The sequence below is a fragment of the Chiloscyllium plagiosum genome, unplaced genomic scaffold, assembly GCF_037043375.1.
Source record: "Chiloscyllium plagiosum isolate Xiang-an unplaced genomic scaffold, Cpla_swu_hap1 HiC_scaffold_5, whole genome shotgun sequence".
Taxonomy (NCBI): domain Eukaryota; kingdom Metazoa; phylum Chordata; class Chondrichthyes; order Orectolobiformes; family Hemiscylliidae; genus Chiloscyllium; species Chiloscyllium plagiosum.
Window position 1 is genome coordinate 134104373 of NW_028270143.1, and position 19441 is coordinate 134123813.

At 44.7% G+C, this 19441-nt stretch overlaps 2 protein-coding genes across 3 annotated transcripts in view; one reads left to right on the top strand and one right to left on the bottom strand.

Annotated features, from left to right (window-relative positions):
* The window catches only part of LOC122550217 (uncharacterized), a 190673-nt gene that overhangs the window by 16998 nt on the left and 154234 nt on the right, over nt 1-19441 (bottom strand). The gene's annotated exons all lie outside the window — the stretch shown is intronic.
* Nucleotides 2109-5969, top strand: LOC122546591 (protein rapunzel-like). Its single transcript, XM_087986873.1, is given in 4 exon segments — nt 2109-2130; nt 2133-2357; nt 5043-5673; nt 5675-5969. Coding segments are annotated over 4 exon segments (1173 nt in total).

Here is a 19441-nt window from a genome sequence, read left to right on the forward strand (position 1 = left end):
TTGATGAGGCAAGATGGTTCAGATGAGGCGATGGAGAGTTGCAGATCAGCGAGGGAGGACTTAAAGAGAGAGTTAAGAAGAGCAAAGAGAGGACACGAGCAGTCTTTACCAAATAGAATAAAGGAGAACCCTAAAGCTTTCTATAGGTATGTGAGAGATAAAAGGATGATTAGTGTAGGAATAGGGCCAGTCAAGACAGAAGTGGGAAGTTGTGTGTGGACCCTGTGGAGATTGGAGAGGTGCTAAACAAACATTTCTCATTGGTTTTCATTCAGGAAAAGGAGAATATTGTAGAGGAGAAGAATGAGGTACAAGATATTAGACTAGAAAGGATCGAGGTTAGTTACGAACAGGTGAGTTTCAGCGGACGCTCTCTGGAGTTTAGAAGAATGAAGGAGATCGAATTGAGGTCAATAAAATGCTAAAGTTGATTGACAAAGTAGACATAGAAAAGATGTTTCCTTATGTGGGCAATGTGGAATGAGAAGTGATAGCTTTAGGATAGGGGTAGCAGATTTAAAACAGATGAGGAGAAATTTTTTCTTTCAAAGGGTTGTGAATCTGTGGAATTCATTCTCCAAGAGTGTGGTGGATGCTGGGACATTGGGTATATTTAAGGAGGAGACAGACAGGTTTGTAATTAATAACAGATTGAGGCGTTATGGAGAGCGGAAGTTGAGTTGAAATCAAGATGAGATATAGTCTTACAACATTGGGTCAAACCTCTCTGTTAATTAAAACCAAACACCCAGAAAAGCTTGCCTCGTAATCTGATAGAAGTGTGAGGGAGTGAAAGAAAAATCCTCATTTCTTCTATTTGAAGATAAATCACAATTTATTTTCCTAATAGAACACTAAACAAAACTATTAACAAACTGAACATTCTTTCCCCTAACTGAACATAATCCTATTAACATGATGTTCCAATAACACACTTATTAAACATTACATTAACTTAATCTCAAGTCCACAGTCTCTGTCTTCTCCGCTGTCATCAATCTGTTGGTCCCTCTGAGCCATCTTTCTTTTTACTGCCAGTATGTTTCACAGGAAAAGGTACATTTTAGTATACAGTGCCTTCTAATTTCTTTGAGAGCAAGATTTTAGATGGGCAGTTAGCTCTCCAGTTCGACGGCAGTTGCTCTGTCCAATTTTCAAAATGCTCCTGTTTTTTATACCCCCCCAACATGGTTTCCTGTCATTGGTCCAATGTTGTCAAAACAATAAATTCAAACTCGATTGGGTTATAGTATCCTCGGCATACTTTAAAGTATTTGGTTAAATTTGAATTATTGCCAAAACAGCAAACAAAACTCAGGTATCCATTGTTATACGTACCTATTTTGGAACAGCCCATCTCGCAGCCTTTCCATTCGAGAAGCTGAGCCTGCACATCAAGTTGACTTCAAAATTCAGAAAACACTGTCCACCTTAAAAGTGAACATACATGCTTTCATGATTTGGAGGTGCCAGTGTTAGACTGGGGCAGACAAAGTTAAAAATCACACATCACCAGATTATAGTCCAACAGGTTTATTTGGAAGTACTTGCTTTCGAAGTGCTGCTTCTTCATCAGGTATCTGTGGAACAGAATCATAAGACAGAATTTATAGCAACAGGATTGCAATGTCATGGAATGTAATATTAAACAAGTTTAACTGAAGCCTTTCATCTTTTGGAATGATCATGCTAGTTCTGGTTCCTTCATATGTAAATCCCAGAGATTTTTTTAAAAGTTACATTCTAAAGATAAAATTTTAACAATAGGTGCCATCTCAGCTCAGATAATGCATTGACCGTGAGAGGTTAACGTCTATCTGTGTCCCAATGTTAGATCAGACAGATTCTATTTCTAAAGTGGGAGTTACAGTATCTTATATGGATTTATGCAACCTTTGAGGAAAATAAATGCTTTTGACTTTGAAACCTTAGCTAAGATCATATTAAATGGTGGAGCAGATTCAAGGGGCTGAATGGCCTACTCCTGCTTTTGTTCTTATGGTCTTCACTCTCCCAGATACATTGTGGAGTCATAAATAACTTTTATCCTTTTTTTCCAGAGACAACTGAAAGAAACGACCATCCAATACAGTGCTCAGCCCATCAGTATGGCAGGAACAGCAGTAGATGCACTGCAAAAGCCAGTACCGAAGTTGCGACTGCAGTGGTTAAAGTGAAAAATGCGATGTTAGTTGTTGAGAGTTTAGGAAAATTCGCCTCTGCTGCTGGAACAGTAGGAACTATTTTTGGGGAAGCAGCAGCAATTGTTAAACTTGCTATGGGTAATGTGGAGAGTGAGGAGCTGAGATATATGAAGGAGCAGTTCCAGATAGACAGGAATAAGTTGGATGTCATTTCATAGAACATAGAACAGTACAGCACAGAACAGGCCCTTCAGCCCACGATGTTGTGCTGACCACCGATCCTCATGTAAGGTAAACCTAATGTATGAACCCTCAACTTCTGTGACCATATGCATGTCCAGCAGTCTCTTAAATATCCCTAATGACCTCGCTTCCACAACTGCTATTGGCAACGCGTTCCATACTGTCACAACTCTCTGCATAAAGAACCCGCCTCTGACATCCCTTCTATACTTTCCGCCAAACAGCTTAAAACTATGACCCCTCGTGTTAACAATTTCTGCCCTGGGAAAAAGTCTCTGGCTATCAACTCTATCTATGCCTCTCATTATCTTGTCATTTAGGTCCCCTCTCTTCCTTCTTTTTTCCAATGAAAAAAGTCCAAGCTCAGTCAACCTCTCTTCATAAGATAAACCCCCCCAGTCCAGGCAGCATCCTGGTAAACCTCCTCCGAACCCTCTCCAAAGCATCCACATCTTTCCTATAATAGGGCAACCAGAACTGGACACAGTATTCCAAGTGCAGTCTAACCAAAGCTTTATAGAGCTGCAACAAGATCTCATGGCTCTTAAACTCAATCCCCCTGTTAATGAAAGTCAAAACACCATATGCTTTCTTAACAACCCTGTCCACTTGGGTTGAAAATGTGTTGCTGGAAAAGCGCAGCAGGTCAGGCAGCATCCAAGGAGCAGGAGAATCGACGTTTCAGGCATGAGCCCTTCTTCAGGGTCCTGAAGAAGGGCTCATGCCCGAAACGTCGATTCTCCTGCTCCTTGGATGCTGCCTGACCTGCTGCGCTTTTCCAGCAACACATTTTCAGCTCTGATCTTCAGCATCTGCAGTCCTCACTTTCTCCCTGTCCACTTGGGTGGCAATTTCAAGGGATCTATGTACCTGCACACCAAGATCCCTCTGTTCCTCCACACTGCCAAGAATCCTGTCTTTAATCCTGTACTCAATTTTCAAGTTTGACCTTCCAAAATGCATCACTTCGCATTTATCCAGGTTGAACTCCATCTGCCACCTCTCCGCCCATCTCTGCATCCTGTCAATGTCATGCTGCAGCCTACAACAGTCCTTCATACTGTCAACCTTTGTGTCATCCGCAAACTTGCTGACCCATCCTTCAATCCCCTCAACCAAGTCATTAATAAAGATTACAAACAGTAGAAGCCCAAGGACAGAGCCCTGTGGAACACCACTCACCACTGACTTCCAGGCAGAATACTTTCCTTCCATTACCACTCGCTGTCTTCTGTCGACCAGCCAATTCTGCATCCAGACAGCTAAATGTCCCTGTATCCCATTCCTCCTGACCTTCTGAATGAGCCTACCATGTGGAACCTTATCAAATGCCTTGCTGAAGTCCATATACACCACATCCACCACTCAACCCTCATCAACTTGTCTAGTATCATCCTCAAAGAACTCAATAAGATTTGTGAGGCATAACCTGCCCCTCACAAAGCCATGCTGACTGCATTTAATCAAGCCATGCTCTTCCAGATGGTCATTAATTCCTATCCCTCAGAATCCTTTTTAACACCTTGCAGATGACAGACGTGAGACAGACTGGTCTGTAATTGCCGGGGATTTCCCTATTTCCTTTCTTGAAGAGAGGAATTACATTTGCCTCCCTCCAGTCCTCAGGTATGACTCCGATGGAGAGCGAGGATGCAAAGATCTTCGCAAGTGGCGAAGCAATCACATTTCTCGCTTCCCAAAGCAGCCGTGGACAAATCTGGTCTGGCCTTGGTGACTTGTCAATCTTAATGTTTGTCAAAATTTTCAGTACATCAACTTCCTCAATCTCTCCTTTCCAGCGTGCTTACCTGCTCCTCAATGGTTTCATTCACTACAAGTTCCTTTTCTTTAGTAAAGACAGAAGCAAAATTTAGGGCTTCCCCTACCTCCTCAGACTCTGTACACAAGTTCCCTATGCTATCCCTGATCGGTCCTATTCTTTCTTTGGTCATTCTCTTATTCCTCACATACGTGTAAAATGCCTTTGGATTCTCCCTAATCCTTACTGTCAAGCCTTTCTCGTGCTCCCTCCTGGCTCTCCTCAGACCATTTTTGAGCTCCTTCCTCGCCTGCCTGTAATCCTCTAGAGCTGAGCAAGACCCTTGCTCCCTCCACCTTACGTAAGCTGCCTTCTTTCTTTTGACGAGAATCTCCTCCGCTCTCAACATCCAAGGTTCCTTTATCTTATTTGAAAGGCTGAGGCACTAGGGGCTGTTTTCATTGGAGAAAAGAAGGTTTAGGGGTGACTTGATAGAGTTGTACAAGATGATTAGGGGTTTAGATAGGGTTGAGAGTGAGAACCTTTTTCCACGTATGGAGTCAGCTATTACAAGGGGGCATAGCTTTAAATTAAGGGGTGGTAGGTACAGGACAGATGTTAGGGGTAGATCTTTTACTCAGCGAGTCGTGAGTTCATGGAATGCCCTGCCAGTAGCAGTGGTGGACTCTCCCTCTTTATGGGCATTTAAACAGGCATTAGATAGGCATATGGAGGATAGTGGGCTAGTGTAGGTTAGATGGGCTTGGATCGGCGCAACATCAAGTGCCAAAGGGCCTGTACTACACTGTATTTTTCGATGTTCTATGTATCCCTTCTTGCCTGTCTCAGAGGAACACATTTGTGCATCACTCGCAACAACTGTTCCTTAAAGTCTCCAGGTCAGATTCAGCAAGTGCTTCAGGATATCGACCAAAGCACAGTCAATAATCAGTACTTCCCCATTGAGGAGAATCTGAAAAACCAATTCAGGAAGTACATGGACATCCTGAACACAAAACTGGAATTCCGGGAGAATGAGAAAGAAGAATTCCTCACACACTTCAATGAGACTAAAGGTGACCAGAACCTTCACACTCTCTATGATGCAGTGATGGGACATTCTGGCATCTTTGGCAAACCCATTCTGGAAACTGCCATGGAATATGACCAGAGGAACCGGCGTCTGATGGAAGGGCTCTGCTGCAGTCTCAAGGAGCTCTTCTGCATTGGCCTGATTGCCCTGGTGGGTCACTCCGCTCTCACTGGGACCGATGTAGAGGCATTAAAGAGAGAGTGGAATGAGAAAATGGGCAAAGTAGAGAATAAAATGAAATCCATGATAGATAAGTGCATCAATGAGTTTGCTGAGCAGGCAAAAATAGATGTTGAGAAAATGATAACTGAAAAGGGCGGAAGAGATAATTGTGAATGTGGAGGTTATGTTCTAGATGATCTAACGAAGAAATATGACTGGGTTAACTGGTCTGTACAGGTCTATGACCCTGTCGGTGGGTTTGACAATCACTGTCATTGGCTCCAATCGGTTTCACTTTTTCAGACTCAATGGGGTTAATGCTGTTGTCTCCTATGCAATTGATCCAAAACCAATTAATGAAAGTTACATAAAGCAGTTAATGGAGGGGAAAGATGGCTGGTCTGATGCAAGAGCTGTTGCAGAACATGTGGACAATAACCTTTCCTCTGGGCATGTTGTACATGTAGTGAGACACAAGAAGGGTCTGTGGTACCACAGTGACTTTCCAGCAAGTTGTCATTTCTGGGGAAATTATTCAGGTGTCACCCTGTGTGTGCATTTCACATAAACATCCTCTTGAGCTTTCCAGTTCCTCCTCCCCCAAGTTGATACTGCTGTCCTTCTGAGGTTTTGATTTTTGGTTACATTATTCTATCATTTATCGTCATCTATTCCACAAGAAACCAATGAATTTGGAAATCATTGTGATTCTGACAGTTAATATACCTTTACTGAAAGCTGAGCCAACAATCAGAAAGCATGATGTGGAGGTGCTGGTGTTGGACTGGGGTGGACAAAGTTAAAAATCACAACACCAGGTTTTATTCCAACAGGTTTATTTGGAAGCACTCGCTTTCAAAGCACTGCTCCTTCATCAGGTAGTTAGTGGGACAGGATTGTAAGACACAGAATTAATACCAAAAGATCAATGTGTCCTACAACGGATGCTATATATTGAACAAATCTAGGTTGCTGTTAAGTCTTTCATCTTTTAGAATGGGATTGCAGGTTTTGATTCATTCATATGTAAATCCCAGAACTGCTTTCAAGTCACATTCCTGAGATAAATTAAGGTTTTATAAAACAAGGTGACATCTCAGCTCAGACAATGCATTAAAGGTGTGAGTTTAGAGCCTGTCTGTATTCCAATCTTGAGTCAGAGTGGTTCTACTTCCAAAGTAGGAATTTATAACGTCACATGGACTGACTGCCTACAGCTTGTGTGCTATTTGAACAATATAGAATACAAATCTGCAAATGCAAATTCATCCCATAGACTTATATGTGTTTGTGTATGTGTGCACGTGAGGGAGAGAGAGAGCGCAAGAGTGTGCGTGCAAGCGAGTGTGTGTACGTATTTGATGATCAGAAAGCAGGTCAATCTTGTCCACAAGAATCCATTGGCTGACGAGTCCACAAACACAGCTTAAATGTTATGAGAGTTTCTGACTCAACTGCCCTTTCAGCCAATGAGTCCCACACTCATGTCACTTCTGAGGGGAACAGCTGCTTTCAAACCATGCCCCTCAAACTTATACACACCTCGAACATCACCCCTCTCACCACCAGGATACATGAACATCAACTAGCCACAAAAAAGGCACAACCTACAATCACTAGTATCCTTACAGATGAGGAAGGAGACCACTTCGACTGGGACAACACATCCAGCCTTGGACAAGCCAAACAGAAACACATGGGAGAATTCCTAGAAGCAAGGCATTCCAACCGGAACTCTATCAACAAACACATTGACTTGGACCCTACTTACTTGCTTCGGAGAAGAAATAAGTAAATGACATCACCACAGGAAATGACATCACCAACCCAAGGAAACCTAAACACAAACAGAAAGCAGGTCACTAACATCAGTGCTTCACCAGAGGCTCACGGATGTTGCCTAGTATGGTGACGATACATCTGAAAACAAGCCTTCCAGCTCAGCAAGCAAACTTCCATCCAAATCCCTCTTCTTTGCTCCAAAAAAAAAGCTCAACCTTATCCAGTGTCTATTCATCACTGATATGCTCCATCTCAGACACCATCCTGATGAATCTCCTCTGGACCCACGCCAATGCTATCACACCCTTCTGATACTGCGGTGATCAGAACTGCATGTAGTCTTCCAGCTGTGGCCTAATCAATGTTTCGACCTTGATTTCTATGCCAAGCTAATAAAGGAAAGGATCCCTTTAACAGCCTGAATCACCATATGTGCCAGGCTTAGGACACCATGCATATGCAGAACATGGTCACTCTCATCTTCAGTACTTCAATACCAGACCTTGGGTGGCTCCAGTCAGAACACTTCCTGTACATGCCAACCCAGACCACCAGGAGCATCTCAGATTTCCCAGAACGTTTAGGATGGGAAAACTAAAAGCCTCTGCAACCGAGATGTATTTTAATAAAATAAGAAACCTTCCGTTGAACATACATTTACTCTTTCTGAAGTAAATCCTATTCCTGTTTCGGCCCAAGTCCCATTCAGGTCTGCAATTGGTCTTACTACTTCTCCCTGAGGGTCCCCACCCCCTCCTCTCAGTGACACTGACTGTCACAGGGTCCCCACCCCCTCCTCTCAGTGACAGTGTCACAGGGTCCCCACCCCCTCCTCTCAGTGACACTGTCACAGGGTCCCCATTCTTTCCTCTCAGTAATAGAGTCACAGAGATGTACAGCACAGAAACAGACCCTTCGGTCCAACCCGTCCATGCCGACCAGATATCCCAATCCAATCTAGTCCCACCTGCCAGCACACGGCCCATATCCCTCCAAAGCCTTCCTATTCATATACCCATCCAAATGCCTCTTAAATGTTGCAATTGTACCAGCCTCCACCACATCGTCTGGCAGCTCATTCCATACACGTACCACCCTGTGTGTGAAAAAGTTGCCCCTTAGGTCTCTTTTATATCTTTCCCCTCTCACCCTAAACCTATGCCCTCTATTTCTGGACTCCCCGACCCCAGGGAAAAGTCTTTGGCTAATTATCCTATCCATGCCCCTCAATTTTGTAAACCTCTATAAGGTCACCTCTCAGCTTCCTACTCTCCAGGGAAAACAGCCCCAGACTGTTCAGCGTCTCCCTGTAGCTCAGATCCTCCAACCCTGGCAACATCCTTGTAAATCTTTTCTGAACCCTTTCAAGTTTCACAATATCTTTCCGATAGGAAGGAGACCAGAATTGTACGCAATATTCCAACAGCGGCCTAACCAATGTCCTGTACAGCCACAACATGATCTCCCAACTCCTGTACTCAATATTCTGACCAATAAAAGAAAGCATACCAAATGCCTTCTTCACTATCCTATCTGCCTGTGACTCACTGACTGTCACAGGGTCCCCCACCCCCTCCTTAGTGAATCTAACTGCCTGACTGAGCTGTTATTTTCAGACACTGACTTACTGCTTTACATTTGGGATTATGTCATAAAGCTGACCCAAGTTGTTAATGCTGAGGAGAGTAGAGAGAGTTCGGAAAGCCCATTCACTTATCACTGCTAAATGACAAGGCTCCATTGGGAATCTCCACATTGCTACATTTCAGTGGTACCATACTGTATGGTACATTGTACAGAGTCCTGTGTCTAATACACCGTTTACCCTGGATGTATTGATACAGTTGTACAGGGCCTGGCTGAGACCACACCTGGAGTATTGTGTGCAGTTTGGGGGTCTGTATCTGAGCAGGGCTGTTCTAGTGATGGGAGAAGTATAGTGAAGGTTAACCTGACCGGATTCCTGCCATTGCAGGACTGATATCTGAAGAGAGACTGGATCAGTTAGACCAACATCCACGGGAGTTCCGAAGTATGAGGGGATGTTAGAGACATCTATTGAAACCAAACCAGAATACACAGATCAAACATAGGGAGAATATTCCTGATGACCAGGGAATCCAGAACAAGGGGCCACTGATTAAGGACATGGGAGCGGCATGTAGGATGAAATAGGGTGAAATGTCTTCATCCAGAGAATGGGGAGCCTGAGGAACTCTAACACAAAAAGCATTTGAGCCAAAACATTGAATGTTTCAAAAAGGAGTTAGATATAGTTGTTAGGGCTAAAGGGATCTAAGGGTATGGGGAGAAAGTGGGAACAGGGGACTGAGTCGGATGATCAGCCGTGACCATACTGAAGCTGGAAGGGCTGAATGGCCTTCCTCTTTCTACTTACTGTTTCTATGATTGCAATAACTATTTATGATAATGATGGTGATTTAATTTGTGATCAATGGACCTATAACAATTTGATTTCTGTCAATTAGACTGTAATGGTGATGTTTCCCCTGTGACAGGGACACTTGGTGAATTAAATTCAGATTTCTTGTACTCTTTCAAATGAAGTGTTTTTGTCCAGGCTTTGGAATTGTGTTTGGAACTGTTGAAATAAAGTCAGTTGTGGCTGTTCACTGCGATGTGCTGAATAAACTCATTCAGACAATAGGCTCTGCAATGATTACTAATCCCCATTGTGTACACTGCATCATCAATCACTTTCTTTAGCTCTATCATGGGATATGGGTGTCACTGACAAGGTCAATATTTGTTGTCTCTCCTTAATTACCCCTGGATTGAGCGGCTCTCTGTGCCATTTCAGAAGGCAGTTTTGATTTAACCAAATTGTTCTGGGTCTGAAGTCATCTCAGCCTGGAAATTAAATTCAATTGGATTTCTTAACTGTTTCTCCATCCATAGAAACATACATGACAGAAAAGGCTCTTCAGCCCATCAAGTCTGTACTGCCAAAATAACACTTCGACCTACAGTCATCCCACTTTCCCAAACTAGACTCTCAAAGCTTTTCCTCAAACACCCTCTCAATTGCCTGTCTTTCACTTTGAAATTCTGCTCCTTTGTCATATGGGTGGCACAGTGGTTAGCACTGCTGCCTCACAGCGCCAGAGACCCGGGCTCAATTCCAGCCTCAAGCGACTGACTGTGTGGAGTTTGCACATTCTCCGCGTGTCTGCTTGGGTTCCCTCCGGGTGCTCCAGTTTCCTCCCACAGTCCAAAAATGCGCAGGTTAGGTGAATTGGCCAAGCTAAATTGCCCATAGTGTTAGGTGAAGGGGTAAATGTAGTGGAATGGGTCTGGGTGGGTTGCACTTCGGCGGGTCAGTGTGGATTTGTTGGGCCGAAGGGCCTGTTTCCACACTAAGTAATCTAAAGAATGTTGTTGGAGAAATTGAGCCCAATGGATCAGAGACCACAAACTAGGATCGTGGTGAAATTGTCAAGCAGTTTAATTAAACAAAGCGATATCGCAGAAGAGAAATTGAGCAGGCTGACACAGAACTGATTCTCTGTACGATGGCCAGAATGCTCTTCCCTGAACAGAAGGTGCAGGCAGCTTTTATAGGAGTACAACACAAAGGTGATAATTGTAAAGCAGTTATTGTACAATTTCAAAAATTGTAAAGCAATTAAAACAAGAATGCAGAGGAATCTCGATTATCCAAATATCAATTACAGAGGAACCTTGATTATCCGTATACCAATTATCCGAATGTCAGATTATCCAAAGGGGATCTCCAGGTCCCGATGGAAACATTACAAAGACGTGTTTCCAACAGTGATCGCGTCTTTTGTTTATAGTGATTAAAAAGGCACTGTTGCCAAATGACTGACCTCCCGCCCTCTCTCTCTCCCCACACTTTCCCTGGAGTTCTACACAGGGGTGTACCCTAACTCCCACACCCCCTTCCCCAGATAATCTCGCCAACATTGTCCTGTACAGGGCAAAGGTGGAACCTGTCAAAACGTTGCAGTAAAACATTTGTGTGGGGTTGTGGCTGTGTGTGCACTATTTGAAAACTTACCCCACAAAGGCAGCAGCAGTAGTCTTGTTGTTGGTGTACAGTCCAGCTGCCCCAGAGAGGGGGCGGGTGTTGTATGAGGTGGGGGGCGGGGGGTGGTATTAGACTGTGTTGGGGGTGGGGGATGATTTTGGGGGCGAGGGTGGTGTTGGGGGCGGGGTCGGTGCTGCACGAGGACGAGGTCTCGTATGCTATGTGTTGCTGCTGCAGACTCCTGAACGAGGAGCAGACTTTAAAAACTCCCGAGTCCAAAAGGAAAGGCATTTAATCAATTAATCAAATAATCGGTTATCTAAACGAAATACTGCCCGCCCATCACGTTCGGATAATCAAGGTTCCCCTGTATTCGAAGTTCGGATTATCCAAAGGAGACCTCAAGGTCTCGCAAGAAACATTACATCAAAGAGATGTCTCAACCCTGATTGCATCTTTTGTTTACAATGATTAAAAACGATGCGGTTCACTGAAATGCTGGACAGCGCTGGGAGCCCAGACACCATCTCCAAATGATTGACCTCCCACTCTCGCCCCAGACTTCTACATAGGAGTGAACCCTAAACCCTGCTTCACCAGAAAATCTCTCCAACATTGTCCTGTACAGGGCATAGGGGGAACTTGTCAAAATGTTGCAGTAAAATGCGGTGTGTGCGCGCACGCGCATGGTATTTGGAGACTTACCCCACAAAGGAATCAGGAATCTTACTGTTGGTGTCCAGTCCGGCTGCCCCAGGAGAAGGGGGGGGGGGGGGGGGGCTATGGATTGGTTGGGGCGGGGATCAGACCGTGGGTTGGGGTGGACAGGGGACAGGTTGGGGGGCCGATAAGGGTGCAGGGGTGTTGGACAGGGTTGGGGGATGGGCTGCGAGTGGGGGCAGTTGGAGGGCTGGATGTGGCAGTGTTTGACAGGTTGAGGGTAGGGCGGAATTGGATGGGGTTGTGGGATGTGTGGGCAGGGTGAGGACGGTGGCTCACACACACTGTGCTGCTGCCATGTCTCCTGAAAGGGGAGCAAACTTAACAGAAAACTCCAAGCCCCAAAGGATCAGCATTGAATTAATAGACAATTAATGCAGGAGTAGGCCATTCTGTCCTTCGAGCCAGCACCACCATTCAATATGATCATGGCTGATCATTCTCAATCAGTATCCTGTTCCTGCCTTATCTCCATAACCCTTGATTCCACTATCCTTAAGAGCTCTATCCAACTCTTTCTTAAACGAATCCAGACACTTGGCCTCCACTGCCTTGTGGGGCAGAGCATTCCACACAGCCACCACTCTCTGGGTGAAGAAGGTTCTCCTCAACTCTGTTCTAAATGGCCTACTCCTTATTTTTAAACTGTCCTCTGGTTCAGGACTCACCCACCACCAGAAACATGCATCCTGCCTCCAGAGTGTCCAATCCTTCAATAATCTTATACGTCTCAATCAGATCCCCTCTGAGTCTTCTAAACTCAAGGGTATACAAGCCCAGCCACTCCAATCTTTCAACGTAAGATAGTCCCGCCATTCCAGGAATTGACCTCGTGAACCTACACTGCACTCCCTCAATAACCAGAATGTCATTCCTCAAATTTGGAGACCAAAACTGCACACAATATTCCAGATGCAGTCTCACCAGGGCCCTGTACAGCTGCAGAAGAACCTCTTTGCTTCTATACTCAATTCCTCTTGTTATGAAGGCCAGCATGGTATTAACCTTCTTCACTGCCTGCTGTACCTGCATGCTTGCTTTCATTGACTGATGTACAAGAACACTTAGATCTCGTTGTACTGCCCCTTTACCTAACTTGACTCCATTTAGGTAGTAATCTACCTTCCTGTTCTTGCCACCAAAGTGGATAACCACACATATATCCACATTAAACTGCATCTGCCATGCATCTGTCCACTCCCCTAGCCTGTCCAGGTCACCCTGTAATCTCCTAACATCCTCCTCACATTTCACCCTGCCACCCAGCTTTGTATCATCAGCAAATTTGCTAATATTATTTTTAATACCTCATCTATATCATTAATGTATATTGTAAAAAGCTGCGGTTCCAGTACTGATCCCTGCGGTACCCCACTGGTCACCGCCTGCCATTCCGAAAGGGAGCTGTTTATCACTACTCTGTTTCCTATCAGCCTACCAATTTTCAATCCAAGTCAGTATTTTGCCCCTAATACCATGCGCCCTAATTTTGCTCACTAACCTCCTATGCGGGACTTTATCAAAGGCTTTCTGAAAGTCCAGGTACACTACATCCACTGGATCTCCCTTGTCCATCTTCAGAGTTACATCCTCAAAAAAATCCTGGCACCTTCCCCTGCCACCGCAGGATTTGCAAAACCTGCGCCCACACCTCCTCCCTCACTTCCACCCTAGGCCCTAAAGGAGCCTTCCACATCCATCAAAGTTTTACCTGCACATCCACCAATATCATTTGTTGTATCCGTTGCTCCTGATGTGGTCTCCTCTACATTGGGGAGACTGGACGCCTCCTAGCAGAGCGCTTTAGGGAACATTTCTGGGACACCCGCACCAATCAACCACACCGCCCTATGGCCCAACATTTCAACTTCCCCTCCCACTCTGCCGAATACATGGAGGTCCTGGGCCTCCTTCACCGCCGCTCCCTCACCACCAGACGCCTGGAGGAAGAACGCCTCATCTTCCGCCTCGGAGCAGTTCAACCCCAGGGCATCAATATGGACTTCAACAGTTTCCTCATTTCCCCTTCCTCCACCTCACCCCAGTTCCATACTTCCCCATGACTGGTCCTACCTGCCTATCTTCTTTTCCACCTATCTTCCACTCCATCCTCCCCCCCCGACCTATGTCCTTCATTCCCTCCCCCACTTACCTATTGTACTCTATGCTACTTTCTTCCCACCCCCACCCTCCTCTCACTTATCTCTCCACCCTTCAGGCTCTCTGTCTGTATTCCTGATGAAGAGCTTTTGCCTGAATCGTCGAATTTACTGCTCCTCGGATACTGCCTGAACTGCTGTGCTCTTCCAGCACCACTAATCCAGAATCTGGTTTCCAGCATCTGCAGTCATTGTTTTTACCTTCCCTCTATTCCCTCCCTACTCCTGTATCCATCCAAATCCCTCTTAAATATCACCAACATCACCACCTCTTCTGACAGTGCATTCCAGGCTCCTACCACTTCCCTGCATGGAAGCCTTCCCTCGCACATCTCCCATAAACATTCCGTCCCCCCCTCACCTTTAGGCTGTGCCCCTGTGGGAGGAAACTTCAACCCTGGGAAAAAGCCTCTGTCTATCCACCCTATCAATGCCTCAATTTTGTAGACCTTCATCAGGTCTCCTCTCAGTCGCTGTGTTCCCAACGAAAACACTCCTAGTCATTTTAAACTTTCCTCATAACTAAAACCGCCGAGACCCGGCAACATCCCGGTGAACCTTCTCTGCACTCTATCCAAAACTTCCACATCCTTCAATAGCATGGAGGTCACGTCTGAGGAAGTGACAAGCAGAGCCAATGCATGTTACCTACCTGGACTTCAAGAGATCTTTGATAAGGTGCCGCACGGGAGACTGAGTAAAATAAGGGCCCCTGGTGTTACAGGCAAGATGCTAGCATAGATAGAAGCTTGGCTGTCTGGCAGAACGCAGAAAGTGGGTGGCACGGTGGCACAGCGGCTAGCACTGCTGCCTCACAGCGCAGGGTTCAATTCGCACCTCAGGCAATTGACTTTGTGGAGTTTGCACATTCTCCCCATGTCTGCGTGGGTTTCCTCCGGGTGCTCCAGTTTCCTCCCACAGTCCAAAAATGTGCAGGTTAGGTAAATTGACCATGCTAAATTGTCCGTAGTGTTAGGTAAGGGGTAAATGTGCTTCGGTGGGTTGGTGTGGACTTGTTGGGCTAAAGGGCCTGCTTTCACACTAAGTAATCTAATCTAAACAGGGGCCCTTTTCTGGGTGCCAGCCGGTGACAAGTGGTATTCTGCAAGGATCAGTGTTGGGACCACAACTTTTCACATCATACATTAATGATCCAGATGAAGGAACTAAAGGCACTCTGGATAAATTTGCAGATGATACAAAGATAGGTTGAAGGACATGTAGCATGAGACAGGGAGGCTGCAGAAAGATTTAGATAGGGTAGGAGAGAGGGCAAATTAGTGGCAGATGGAGTACAGCGTGGGAAAGTGTGAGGTCATACATTTTGGTAGGAAGAGTAGAGGCATGGACTATTTTCAAAATGGGGAGAAAATTCAGAAGTCTGAACTGCAAATGGACTTGAGAATTCTAGTCCAGGATTCTCTCAAGGTAAACTTGCAGGTTAAGTCAGTAGTTAGGAAGGCAAACACAATGATGGCTTTTATTTTGAGACAACTTCAATGTAAAAGCAGGGATGTACTTCTGAGGCTTTCAAGGCCTCTGGTCAGGCCACATTTGGAATATTATGCACAGGTTTGAGCCCCATATCTCAGGGAGGATGTAACTGGCTCTGGAGCGGGTTCAGAGGAGGTTCACGAGAATTGTCCCAGGAATGAAAAGTTTAACATATGAGGAACTTTTGAGGACTCTGGGTTGATACACGATGGAGTTTAGCAGGAGGTGGGAGGGGTTGAGATCCAATTGAAACTTACAGAATACTGATTGGCTTGAACAGAGTGAATGTTGTGAAGATGTTTCCATTGATAGGAGAGACTAGGCACAGATGGCATACTCCTAGAGTAAAGGGAAGACCTTTTAGAATGGAGATAAGGAGAAACTTCTTCAGACAGAGAGTGGTGAATCTATGGAATTCACTGCCACAGAAGGCTGTGGGAGGCCAGGTCATTGAGTATACTTAAGGTGGAGATAAACAGGTTCTTGATTGTCAAGGTGATCAAGGGTTACAGGGAGAAAGCAGAAGAATGGGGTTAAGAAACGTATTAGTCACAGTCATAGAGATGTACAGCACAGAAACAGACCCTTCGGTCCAACACGTCCATGCCGATCAGATATCCCAACCCAATGTAGTCCCACTTGCCAGCACACGGCCCATATCCTTCAAAACCCTTTCTATTCATATACCCATCCAAATGCCTTTTAAATGTTGCAATTGTACCAGCCTCCACCACATCCTCTGGCAGCTCATTCCATACACGTACCACACTCTGCATGAAAATGTTGCCCCTTAGGTCTCTTTTATATCTTTCCGCTCTCACCCTAAACCTATGCCCTCTAGTTCTGGACTCCCCCACCCCAGGGAAAAGACTTTGTCTATTTATCCTATCCATGCCCCTCAATTTTGTAAACCACTGTAAGGTCACCCCTCAGCCTCCGACGCTCCAGGGAAAACAGCCCCAGCCTGTTCAGTCTCTCCCTGTAGCTCAAATCCTCCAACCCTGGCAAGATCCTTGTAAATCTTTTCTGAACCTTTTCAAGTTTCACAACATCTTTTTGATAAAGAGACCAGAATTGCACGCAATATTCCAACAGTGGTCTAACCAATGTCCTGTACAGCTGCAACAAGACCTCCCAACTCCTGTACTCAATACTCTGACCAATAAAGGAAAGCATACCAAACGCCTTCTTCACTATCCTATCTACCTTAGACTCCACTTTCAAGGAGCTATGAACCTGCACTCCAAGGTCTCTTTGTTCAGCAACACTCCCTAGGACCTTACCATTATATGTACAAGTTCTGCTAAGATTTGCTTTCCCAAAATGCAGCACCTTGCATGTATCTGAATTAAACTCCATCTGCTACTTCTCAGCCCATTGGCCCATCTGCTGTTGTAATCTGAGGTAACCCTCTTCGCTGTCCACTGCACCTCCAATTTTGGTGTCATCTGCAAACTTACTAACTGTACCTCTTATGCTCACATCCAAATCATTTATGTGAATGACAAAAAGTAGAGGATTCAGCTCTGATCCTTGAGGCACTCCACTGGTCACAGGCCTCCAGTCTGAAAATCAACCCTCCACCACCACTCTGTCTTCTATCTTTGAGCCAGTTCTGTATCCAAATGGCTAGTTCTCCCTGTATTCCATGAGATCTAACCTTGCTAATCAGTCTCCCATGGGGAACCTTGTCGAACGCCTTACTGAAGTCCATACAGATCACATCTGCTGCTCTGCCCTCAATCTTCTTTGTTACTTCTTCAAAAAACTCAATCAAGTTTGTGAGACATGATTTCCCACGCACAAAACCATGTTGACTATCCCGAATCAGTCCTTGCCTTTCCAAATACATGTACATCCTGTCCCTCAGGATTCCCTCCAACAACTTGCCCACCACTGACGTAAGGCTCACCGGTCTATAGTTCCCTGGCTTGTCTTTACTACCCTTCTTAAACAGTCGAACCACATTTGCCAACCTCCAGTCTTCTGGCGCCTCACCTGTGACTATCGATGATACAAATATCGCAGCAAGAGGCCCAGCAATCACCTCCCCAGATTCCCACAGAGTTCTAGGGTACACCTGATCAGGTCCTGGGGATTTATCCACCTTTACCCATTTCAAGACATCCAGCACTTTGGCCTCTGTAATCTGGACATCTTAGAAGATTTCACCATCTGTTTCCCTACATTCTATATCTTCCATATTCTTTTCCACAGTAAATACTGATGCAAAATATTCATTTAGTATCTCCCCCATTTTCTGTGGCTCCACACAAAGGCTGCCTTGCTGATCTGTGAGCGGCCCTATTCTCTCCCTAGTACCCTTTTGTCCTTAATATATTTGTAAAAACCCTTTGGATTCTCTTTAACTCTATTTGCCAAAGTTATCTCATGTCCCTGTTTTGCCCTCCTGATTTCCTTCTTCAGTATACTCCTACTTCCTTATAATCTTCTAAGGATTCACTCGATCTATCCTGTCTATACCTGATAGATGCCTCCTCCTTTTTCTTAACCAAATCCTCAATTTCTTTAGTCATCCAGCATTCCCTATACCTGCCAGCCTTTACTTTCACCTTGACAGGAATATACTTTTTCTGGATTCTTCTTATCTCATTTCTGAAGGCTTTCCATTTTCCAGCCATCCCTTTACCTGCGAACATCTGCCTCCAATCAACTTTTGAAAGTTCTTGCCTAATATCGTCAAAATTGGCCTTTCTCCAATTTAGAACTTCAACTGTTAGACCTGGTCTATCCTTTTCCATCACTATTTTGAAACTAATAGAATTATGGTCGCTGGCCCCAAAGTGCTCCCCCACTGACACCTCAGTCACCTGCCCTGCCTTATTTCCCATGAGTAGGTCAAGCTTTGCACCTTCTCTCGTCAGTACATCCACACACTGAATCAAAAAATTGTCTTGTACACACTTAAATTCCTCTCCATCTAAACCCTTATTACTATGGCAGTCCCAGTCGATGTTTGGAAAGTTAAAATCCCCTACCATAACTACCCTATTATTCTTACAGATAGCTGAGATCTCCTTACAAGTTTGTTTCTCAATTTCCCTCTGATTATTAGGGGGTCTATAATACAATCCCAGTAATATGATCATCTCTTTCTTATTTCTTAGTTCCACCCAAATAACTTCCCTGGATGTATTTCCGGGAATATCCTCCCTCAGCACAGCTGTAATACCAGTCTCAATACCAGAAACCTGACTGTTTGTGCTACGTTCCCCTGAGATTCCATCATCCCCTACATTTTTCAAAACAGCATATCTGTTTGAAATGGGAATATCCACAGAAGGCTCTTTCGCTAGGAACCAGCTCTCTTATCCTTCCTGGAGTTAACCCATCTATGTGACTGTGTCTGAGACTTTTCCCCCTTCCTATAAATGCCACTCATCACATACTGTTGCTGTTGCAATTTCCTAATTGTTTCTAACCGTCTCTCCAACTGATCCATTCCATCTGATAAGATTCGCATCCAACTGCATTTATGGCAGATATAATCCGCAGTAACCCTTAAACTCTATTTAAACTCCCACATCTGACAAGAAGTATATATCACCGTAAAGGCCATTTTTGCTCCTTCACAGTCTGCAGACCCAGAAAATAACACCGTCTTATTCCTCCACAAAACACTGTCCCTGGTTAAATGAATAGTTATGGCTTATATTTTAAGTTTAATCAAGAGATTTATCTCTAAAAAACATAATCAAGAAAGAACCCACTGTACTCACTACTGCAGCCTTTCTATTGGACAGACTTAAAACAACAATTAACTTATCTGATTGTGTGTTGTGAACTTCGCCCAAACAGGTTCCTCCAAGACTAGTTGTGAATTTCACTGTTTGTTAATTTTCCCAGACGCAC